The 10,736-nt window shown below is 39.0% G+C and overlaps 1 protein-coding gene across 1 annotated transcript; it reads left to right on the top strand.

The window, feature by feature from the left end:
* Positions 1 to 5,861: 5,861 nt before the first annotated feature.
* Positions 5,862 to 9,898, top strand: myl13 (myosin, light chain 13). Its single transcript, XM_088428891.1, has 5 exons — positions 5,862 to 6,023; positions 8,237 to 8,264; positions 8,609 to 8,758; positions 9,071 to 9,244; positions 9,619 to 9,898. Exons 1-5 carry the CDS (start codon positions 5,919 to 5,921, stop codon positions 9,723 to 9,725), a joined length of 564 nt encoding a protein of 187 aa, XP_088285017.1. The 5' UTR covers positions 5,862 to 5,918; the 3' UTR covers positions 9,726 to 9,898.
* The last annotated feature ends 838 nt before the right edge of the window (positions 9,899 to 10,736 follow it).

Below are 10,736 nucleotides of genomic sequence, written 5' to 3'. Positions count from 1 at the left end.
CTACAGCGTGCAAGCGTGTTATCAATGCTGGCTGCTCAAACGTTACATTGGAATGTTGTATCTATTGAAGAAGTCACATGTGCCGTGAAGACAGATGACACTTTAATGGAGTTGCTTTTATGCCAAATGACGACTAAAGTGCGGTGGCAACATACGACTGGTAAATTACCAGGTTGCTTGGATAGTGAATAATGTCTCACTCCCTGTCGGTCATTCTGCACCAAAAAGCTATTTTCAAATGGCTTTTAATTGCAAACTTAAATGGCTGCTACAGAAATTGCACAGTTGTACCATCACAGCTGCAACATTTCACACTATAAACAACTTGGAATGCTCTTGAGATAGAGGAAGTTTGAATATTTTTTTTAATTGGTTGTATATAATTCGAAGAGACTATTTGGCTGTAAATTGGACATAACGGTCCAAGAAATGGACAGAGATTTATGAGTGCCATTTAGTTGCGTTCGGGAGAAGTGGAGCCACTGGCGGCCATCTTACGTTGCCACTCGCTAAGCCCATGTAACTTGAAAACTTAAAATGTTTTCCAATTCTGGTGATAAATATGATCATTGAAGTGTTGTTGTGAACTGGGGAAACGATAAAATACTGTAGAAATGTTAACATTTGAAGGATATCCTTTTAAATATTAAATAAATACATAATTCTAGGCGTTCTTAGTGGACCCCTAGCCAGATACATGGACTTGATTTGGAACCTAAATACTTGTGGGTATACGACTTGAGATGTGACTAAATTGTTTCCCGCTTTTGCCTCTGAACGCTACTCAAGTCAATAATTGCACTGTCAGACTATGAAATCAAAGCAAAGCCCAACAGGGGGAAAAAATTAGCTGCATATGTAAACCTTAACCTCTCCCCGTTACAAATCACAATATTTCAGATCAACTATTGAGAAACGTCTGAATGGTTGATGCAAAGACTGAAGTTCATTCATTGAGGCTTTCCTAGAAGGAAACACTCTCTGTTTTCAATGAAATAATATCAAAAATTGTAACAATGGCATCATAAGATGGCTTCCCTCTGGCTCCAGCTCGCCCATGAGCCTAATGAAGGTGAGATATAGAAAACGGATGAAAGTCTGCTTAGACTGCTTCTAATTGAATCTTCAAAAGGGTGTCTCGGAGTTTCAAGGTAGCGCAGCATGTGGCTAGCAGCACCAAGTAGTTTTGATCAAAGAGAGATTAAAATAGTAAAAAAAAAAAAAAAGAGCATATCAATTATGCATTGTCGTACGTTTGATCGACATCCCTCAACCGGGGATGCAAAGATGGGCGATCCATACATAGTTTACGATTTTCTTCCAGCATGGCTAATCAACGCCTTCTACTGACGAGAACATCCTTGAAAATCACAGCTAAGCCTCCGCATTCCCATTATGGAAAGGTTATTCCTGGGGTGACAAGACAGAGGAGCAGTATGATAGCTGTCATAAACAAAAAGCCAGCACGGTGACATGTGACCTTCCATTCTCTTGTTGATTTTCCGCAGAGAAGATTGTATTCCCCCCCACAGCGTCTCCATGGGCAACTCAGAATGGAGCGGATCATCAATGGAAGGCGCATAAAAACAAAATCTATAGCTATACATTCAAGGATGCACCTGACACTTGGTTTGAATGTTCATGACTTTGCCATATTAAAAAAAAAAAAAATGCAGATACCGGTGGTCTGCGCACTGTGCAATATGTAGAACTGATTCATTTGACTTTGCAGGGGCTCAGAATGCGTCCCAAAGCAGCCGAGTATCCATTTTTCCTCTATAGAAAGTTTGAAGCAAATGTGAAAAATTGAGGGAGCCCATCACAACGTGCACTCACTCCCTGGAAGTCAAACTACTGCAGTAAACATATTTACTTAAATCTTAAATGATGAAACCTCATACAGTAACATTACTGTTATCCCTTCCCATCCCTTTGTAGTTTCACGGAGAGCCGCGGTTATATTAGCGCGACCCAGAAGTCTAATTAAAGTGAAGCCTGTAGCTGACCAAAGATGATCACAGCTGAAATTCCAATTCATTGCAAAAGAAATCTGAGTAAGAGAGTCACAACATGCGTGACTTTGAGGAAGCATGCCTCTCGTGAACGCCTACAGGACACGTGATTGGCTCCCGGCGCGACCATGGAAGCCGGGAGCCAATCACGTATCCTGTCGGTATGCCCTATTGGGGGGCAACTTCAAAATAAACCCGAGTTTACCAAATAACGTATGGACACAAATGTCTTAGTGCCCTTTTATTTTGAAACTGTTCCCGACCGCATGTCGCTGCGTAACGTCTTGATTGTTGCTCTTGACTCCCAATACAAACAACACAACGTCGTTCTGAAAAACACGTTTGACCGCCAATTCAACGTGCTAGCAAATGACCTAATTATTGTGACATTGACATGCGGCACCTGGTGCCAGTGTTTACTGGCGGCTCGGGTCCTGTTAAAGCATAAACACGCCAGGAGCTAGCAGCGTTCGAGTGCGCCGCAAAGGCTGGTGTGATAGACATAAACAGGTCTGATGCTGACAGCCAGACACAGTTGCCGTTCCTACTGATCACATTTTCATGAACCATGCTGACTCAAATGCGCTTGTCTCTTAGAACAAAATTTATGGAAAAACATTTGGTTACGAAGAAAAGTTGTGTGTTGCTAAGCACAGTGTAAATTGAAGTTAAAAAATGTTGAGTGTCAAAAATGCATAGATGGCGGTCCTTCATAATTAAGTGAAAATAACTCACGGTATTTGCTCTTCTGTGTTTGTAACTGTTGTTCACCAAGCAAAAAGTACGTATTTGTTAAGCCGAATATTTGATATGATTTGAATTTGTTGCAGGGTATCGAAATATTAAAAAAAAAAACTCGTTTGACGGTATGTTTTGACTCATGCTAGCCCACAAGGCATCCTTTCTTGAGTTTTTCAAAATCTGTATTCCATAAGACACCCAAACAACCATTTCCTTCTGTTCCGTCATTTCAAAGCGTTGCGTCAGTATTACTGAGCGCTGACTGAATGTTAAGAAAAGCAAAGGCCACAAACCCAAGAGCAATTGACACCCAGCTCCAACTTGTTAGCACCGGTCGCTGCGAGTGTGCCACTGAATAAAGCCCATCATTCATCCTTTAAATTAACATTTAAAAGATGGGGAATCACCAGGTGGATGATGACCAAGCGCAATATTGTCTACCACTTAGTGTTCCTTGATGCAGGTAGGTGCAAATGACCCACACAAGAGAAGCCGGCGCCTGGATTTGGGGTTGATGGTGTTGCTTCTGAGAGACCAAAGGAGGGCAGTGTGGTTCAGACAATGGCTCAAGGGCTCACTCACAAGCTTCATTATAACACCTTCTGCTCATAGTGGCTTTTCTCAGCTCAGGAACCTTCTGCTCTTGGGGATTATTAACTTATTTAGGAAAGCGCAGGGGCTATACTTTTTTTTTTTTTCTTTTTTGAGGCGGGGGTGTTTTGTAAAGGTCTTGTTTTTATGAGATTTTTCAGCCTTGTGTTTTTTTGTGCATGAACAGGGATATAAGACAAAATAAGGATATATATATATATATATATATATATATATATATATATATATATATATATATATATATATATAAAACTTAGGACATTTGCATACCTTTCAATGACCATTGAATGGCTTAGCCTGACTCCCATAATGCAAAGTTCTTGTTATGCATTGTGGGACTTGTAGTTGCCATAAGGCTTTGATCCAGGAACTAAATGTTGCAGGAAAGTTTTTATTTCGCGGCGGGGAAGCGTTTGATATCATGCAACACATAACATTATACCTCCATATTCCCATCTGTGAAATTTGCAGCATTGAATAGCTGTTAAAAAAATGTTTTCCTCACAAAATCACAAAATGAAATATATATATATATATATATATATATATATATATATATATATATATATATATAAATAAATGATAAATAAATAAATAAATAAATTATAGCTTTTTTTTTCAAAAATCTATACTAGTCAATCCACACATTTTTTTCTTTTTTTTTTAACAAATCATTGATTCTTTTTTTTTTAAGTCCCTTCATGTGACCCCGCACCACTGAACAAATCGTGACTTGTCGGCGTGATCCGTCAGACTAAAGTTTGAGTGGCACATTTCAAACCGCGGCGGGGGAATTGCATAAGAGCGACGAGAGAGGACGCAGCTGTGCCCAAGGTCGTACGAACAATGGCCTTTGTGGCGGCCCAGAGGAAGCTTTCCACGCGACGTGCCATTGGCTCCAGAATAGCAGAGTGTCTTGGATGCTTGAAGGGATGCGCTCGGTCACGGGGCCCGCCGCCGTCCGTGTCCGTGACAAGCACCTGGCGGGCGGCGCGGGATGCTTGCGCTATGACATATGTCATCTACGAATCACCTCCGATGTGTCATCCGCACTCGCTCGCCGGCTATTTGAAAATAATGGCGAGCGCTCAGGAGAGGGGTAATACTCGGCCAAGACCCAATGATCCTCTTTTGATTCGTACACGCTTCAAAGGCGCACGCCTCAGGATTTATCTTTATGAACCGGTATGGTGATTGGATTCTCACTCAAAATGACTATACCTAAACATAATTATACCAATGTGACATTTTCATAAATTACATTCCATAACATTGATTGGCAAAGAGTCAAGGGCAAAAATAGATTTTTTTTCTTTTTCAAATGTATTTGTTTTTTCTTTATCAAGTGACTCGAAAGAATGACTCATCCTCATCTAAATAGGAATCATTTATACCACCTTTTAGGCTCCTAAAAGTGCAAGGTTCCTTCAAGGTCAAGCTTTTTTAAACAGAAGTAAAAAATGTAAGATTTTGAATGTCAATATTTTGTGCTTTAAAAAGATATAACTAACTAAATATCTAAATGAAAAGGATATTATAGTAATTATCTTAATAATTAATACATTAACATTAAATCAATAATGCATTACTACATAATAATGAATAATCCTGTAATAATTTACATACCTGTGCAGGACACTGGTTGTGATGTTAGTCGGTCCCTGAAGTCAGCTGCCTGCAGCGATATGAGAAAAAGGTTTATTTATTTTTATTTTGGTCTTTTGGGCAAGCATCTTTCATTTTCAGTTCTGTATCTATCTATCTATCTATCTATCTATATATCTATATATATATATATATATATATATTTTTTTTTTTTTTTTTTAATATAAAATGGAGTATCCCTCTCTCACTGCAGCAAAAAACTCCAGAGAGGAGTGGTAACTCTCACACATTTGAGTCACATGACCAGGAGCATCACAATGAATTGAACTGTTGCGCAAACTGTTTTTTTACATTCTTTTCTATTACAGTTTGTCATGAGTTTGTTTTTACTAAATAGAATATTATAGAGCTTTTTTTTTTTTAATAGAATTGTGTTTTTGGGGGGTGAGATGGATTACGGAATTTGCGTTTGTATCGATTTGACAGGGAAAAGATGATTTTTCATGTGTTTTGCGTCTTGGTTGTTAGTGATAATTACTTCCATTGCACAAAGGTTTGTTTCTCTGTTTAGAACTTGAAATAGCTTTCTGTTCAACTGCGCTTTTGTGTTTTTTTTTACTGATTCGCTGATGAGAAGCAAAGTGAAATATATTTTTCAACCAGCGAGGTCACCACTACAAAGAAGCAAAGGGATGCGTCTCGTTATTATTAAAATTCCAAACAAACGTGCTTTTCACACATCCCGATGTTGTCAACACCTACTGGAACGTTTGTCTTAAATAGAAACTCAAATCCATATCCTTTTATAGTTCTGCCACCATTGTTGGCATGGCACGGAAGGGGGTGGAGATGGCACCTGGGACCACCGGATAAAGAGGCCTAATAGGCCAGCGCCAGTCACTTCTCGCCGGAGCGAGCCGCCTCGTCATCTTTTGACAGCTTCCCGCCATGGCCCCAAAGAAGAAGGACGAGCCTGCACCTGCGGCTGCGCCCAAACCACCGCCAGAACCTGAGCGCCCCAAGACTCCTGTATTTAACCCATCATCTATCACGGTAAAAACAATAATAATAATTAAATTAAAAAAAAAAAAATCACAGAAATGCATCTAATTGAGAAATTACAAAAAGAATGCAAATGCAATGATCTCACCGGACCAAAAATGGCAATCAAAAGTTTGAAAACACCCTCTTATTCAATGTTTTTTTAATTGTTTTTAAAAAAATATATAATGAATCTTGAATTGCGGATTGCCTTCCCGTGATGTTTTGGTTCAAACTGACCAATTCGAAAGTTCAAGTAAATGTTGAATCGGGGCTGCACAATTAATCGAATCTTAATTGCGATCACGATATTTGCTGCCACGGTTAATTAAGCTGCATTAAACCTTTTGTTAATTATACAAGCCACAAGTCAAGTTGAAGCAGGATGGTGTTACTATCCCAGAGAAATGAACACACATATAAAATATGATTGCCTTAGTTACTTTGTGAATGACTTTCTAATCAAAAAAGGAGTTTTTTTTACACTTTAGGATAAATGCAAATTCGGCTCTGGTTTAGGATTGTATCCCAATTTTTGTTGTGTGCAAAACAAAGCAGAAACTTGGTTCGAGCTGACCTACATTTTGGGTTGTTCCATTTTTTGTCTTTTTTATTTATTTATTTTTTAAACCAATAACTGGGTTATTATCGATCCAACCATTTTTTTCTTTTTTTCAGCAAAGATTTGGCACCTCTTAGAGATGACAATGTAGCTGCGATTGAAAGAAGAAATTATTTCGAGGGCATGCTAAGACTTCTTACTCAGACATCATCATTGCCCAACTTGATTTTTACTTGCTATTGAATTGATCGCCAGGTACGTTTGGGAAACCAGACACAAAATCATTTTTCCTACAGAAGCCATACAACAACCAAATTTGGAAAGAGCAACAGAGACATCTTGTGTTGAAGATGCGGTACTGCAAGTACTTTAATGTATCTGTATTTTTAACGTATTTGTGTTGTATCCACGTTCATGATTATAATGTATTTTTAGTGACTTTCAAATGGGGGTGCATGTACCCCTGGGGGGTATGTGAAATTTTAAAATCTAATTCATGTTTATAAATGCAGTGGAGGAACAGTTCATTCATTTTCAAACTAAGTTCACATTATACGGAACATGAATTAATATTAAGTGGAAGATGAAGTAAAAACAAGATCTCAACCTATTTCTAGATTGTGTAATTAGTGACCCATTTTCCTTTATTTTGTTAAGTTCACATATGCAATTTCCGGCAGACGACCCAGAAACAAAACTGATGCTGAATGTGTTTTTTCTTATTCCTATTCAACTATGGAACTAAAATGATTGCCAGAAAACATGAAGTGTAAGAAATTATTCTGTGCATGTGTTCACAAAATCGAATTCGTCCAAAATTTCAACAAAGTGCTACCATGTTTTCTCTTACAGGTCATCCAACTCTACAAATAAATAACATGCTCACTCACCTGTGTAAACGGATCCGGAAGCATTCAATTAGGCCACCTGATGTGTTTAGAACTCTATTAAGCATTGAATAAATAAACGTTTTTGGATAGCATACATTTTAAATCCTAAACAAGCATTCAACGCAGTAGTGGGGGGAAAAAAAAGAAATCACTGCTGCTTACACGGTACTTTATAATTGTTTGATTTTATGGCGGCCATGACGCATTCTCTCTTCATCGCGATTCCCGTATGGCGCGTAGGGGCGCTGGTGAGCAACGTCTGCCACTCTGTGGTAAAACGTGGTATTACAATAAGTCAGCCGTTCTAAACTGAAATATTTAAAAATATATTATTTATCTACTTTTTAATATATTTTCTTGTATTTTTTCTGTCATTATTCAGCTTTATTGACAAGTTGATAGCAATACGATGCAGTATTCTAAAGTAAATTCTAAAGCAGTATAACATAATAACAAAAGACAAGATGCAAATTTCGCTGACTGATTGATTTGCATTAAATATCATTGTAGCACACTTTAGCTCCTGGTCCTTATGTGAACCCCCGACCTTGTGAATCCCTCCCCCAGCCTTCCCCCGACCCTGCGGCGGTAACACACAGAGCAGCCTAAAATTAAATAGACAGTAGCTGACAGAGGAGCCAAGGTCAGCGACAATGCACTGCGATGACAGCAGGGCCGCAACTCGATCTGATGGCAGCACTGTTGTTGTTTGGTTTCTTTCGACCTTTTTAATCTGATGCATGTGGCCTTTTTTTTTTTTCTTGGCCCTCCAGCTGGAATTCACCCCTGAGCAAATCGAAGGTATGCTTTTAAGGCTTCCCTTGCGCATGCTATTTTTGGAGAAGGGTGAGGAAATGCGTTGACAAATCCCGTTGCTAATGTGTTGACACACATTGAGACAGCAGCTGATCATGAAGGCTTTACTGCTAAGTACTGGAATTCAAAAATCCATTGGAGGGAATGGGAAAAAAACTTAAAGATTTACCGGCAGGATTTTCTTTGAGTGAGTCTGCATGCACACCATGGAAAAAAATGGAAAAAAAATCCATGAGCGTGGGAGGATTTTGTTTGTTTGTGGTAGCTTTAGAGTGCCTCATCGTTGCAGCCCACCTGACGGAATGTATTTTATTTTTTTGCTCCAAAAGACTTCAAAGATGCCTTCCAGCTGTTTGACAGAACTCCCAACAGCGAGATGAAAATTACCTATGGCCAGTGTGGTGATCTCATCCGAGCTCTGGGACAGAATCCCACCAACGCTGAGATTATGTACGTGCTTGGGAAACCGAAAGCTGAAGGTATGTAAACTTTGCTATATATATATATATATATATATATATATATATATATATATATATATATATATATATATATATATATATTAGGGCTGCACAATCATTTTGACCAAAATCATGATTATTTTGGTCAATATTCATGATTACTACGAATATTAATCACAATTATTCATCATGTTTGGTCAATTTATTGCTCTTGCTTGATACTTACAAATAATAATAATAACCTAGAATAAATAATAATGTGTTATTTTTGTCCAAATCTCCAAACTAATATGTCTGGTTTTGTCAAAACACGTCACACGTCTGTCGTAGACATGCAGCCCAAGATGCTGGGCTTTGAGGAGTTCCTGCCAATGCACCAGCACATCTGCAAGGCCAAAGACCGGGGCACCTTCGAGGACTTTGTGGAGGGTCTGCGGGTGTTCGACAAGGAGGGCAACGGCACGGTCATGGGCGCCGAGTTGAGACACGTCCTGGCCACCCTGGGTAAACTTGACCATTTTTGAGTTCTGCTTTGTAGCTTTTTTTTGCTCTCCCTCCATCTTAATGTAGTGTAATTCCTCTATGGGCCACTAGATGGCCACACTATGAACAACCAGTTTGACGCTAAATTTGCATTTAACGTATTTCGAGATTTTTGCTGGAAATTGAACGTGAAGTCCTCTTCAGTCCTGTTTTGTACACCGACAAAGTGCTGTGTGTTCATTTTATAACGTACAAAAAAAGTGCAAAAACTGAGGTAAATGCTTTAAAATCATTCCTAAGGAGTTTTTCCATCCCACGAAATTAATTCTGGAACAGAATTTACTCGAAATCCGATAGTGAGTCATGTGAATCGAATGAGTTTTGTTTCGTTTTAGGAGAGAAGATGCGCGAGGATGAGGTGGAGCAGCTAATGCAGAACCAAGAGGATGCCAACGGATGTATCAATTACGAAGCTTTCGTCAAATACCTCATGGCCTCTTGAACAAAACGTGATTTCCGAATCCACGGCGGTGCTTCGTCTTTCAGTTCAAAATCAGAACATCTTAAGCGTGAATATCATTCTGTATAGTACCATGTGTCGAAAGTGGATCAGTGATATTTGATTGTTCATAATGTAAAGCAAGTTAAGATAAAAAAAATATATAGAACAAATAAATGATTGTGTATTTGTTTGGTAAATGAGACGCTACGAATCTAGTGAAAATCACAGTCACACTGGGAACATGGGTGGCAACGGGAGTTTGCGCCGTTGTGGTCGTGAACATAATTGCCTTACTTGGAAAATGGCTCCACCCAATCCCTTTCAGTTTAGCATGGTAGGCCCACACACAGCCAACAAAGTTTCCCAGATATCATACTGAGATTTAGCCTATTCATTTTTTTTTTCTTGAGAGAGAGAGAGAGAGAGAGAGAGAGAGAGAGAGAGAGAGAGAGAGAGAGAGAGAGAGAGATTTCATCTTAGAAACTGCAACACTGAAAATGTCTTTGGTTTAAGCTTGTAAGTAATCGTAACTCATCTTTGACCACATGAGGGTGCTGTTGTTCTATTTCATTCGCTCCTTTGCAAAGGGTTGACATGCATACGTTTAGTAGTTAATTATACGCCTTGCAGAACAGTTAAAATGAGGGGGAAAAAACAATATGCTAATCTAAACTAAATAAAAAAAACAACTAATTCATATAAGCATGCCCAGATCATGTTTGAGGGTGCTCAAGCACCCTTCAAGTGAATCCAAGCAAACCCCAAATCCTATCCATTTTTTTTTTTTACTGTGCCGTTTCAAAATGTTAATACTACTCAGTACTTTGTTGAAATGTAATATTTCAACGACAAAAATGAAGTAACACTCCCCTCCCGCCTCAAAAAACGAGTTTGATCTAACCAGGCACTCCCAACCCGAGCGAATGCCCCCCCAATCGGATGTGCTCCGGAACTGTCAGTACCCCTGAACCTCTAATCCTGGAATCACCCCTGACCGGTGGCGAGGAAGCA

Source organism: Hippichthys cyanospilos, chromosome 12 (assembly GCF_059441005.1).
Source record: "Hippichthys cyanospilos isolate Australia breed blue-spotted pipefish chromosome 12, RoL_Hcya_1.0, whole genome shotgun sequence".
Lineage (NCBI taxonomy): Eukaryota > Metazoa > Chordata > Actinopteri > Syngnathiformes > Syngnathidae > Hippichthys > Hippichthys cyanospilos.
The sequence above is the reverse complement of the archived record's forward strand: the minus strand, read 5'-3'. Positions and strand labels throughout refer to the sequence as shown.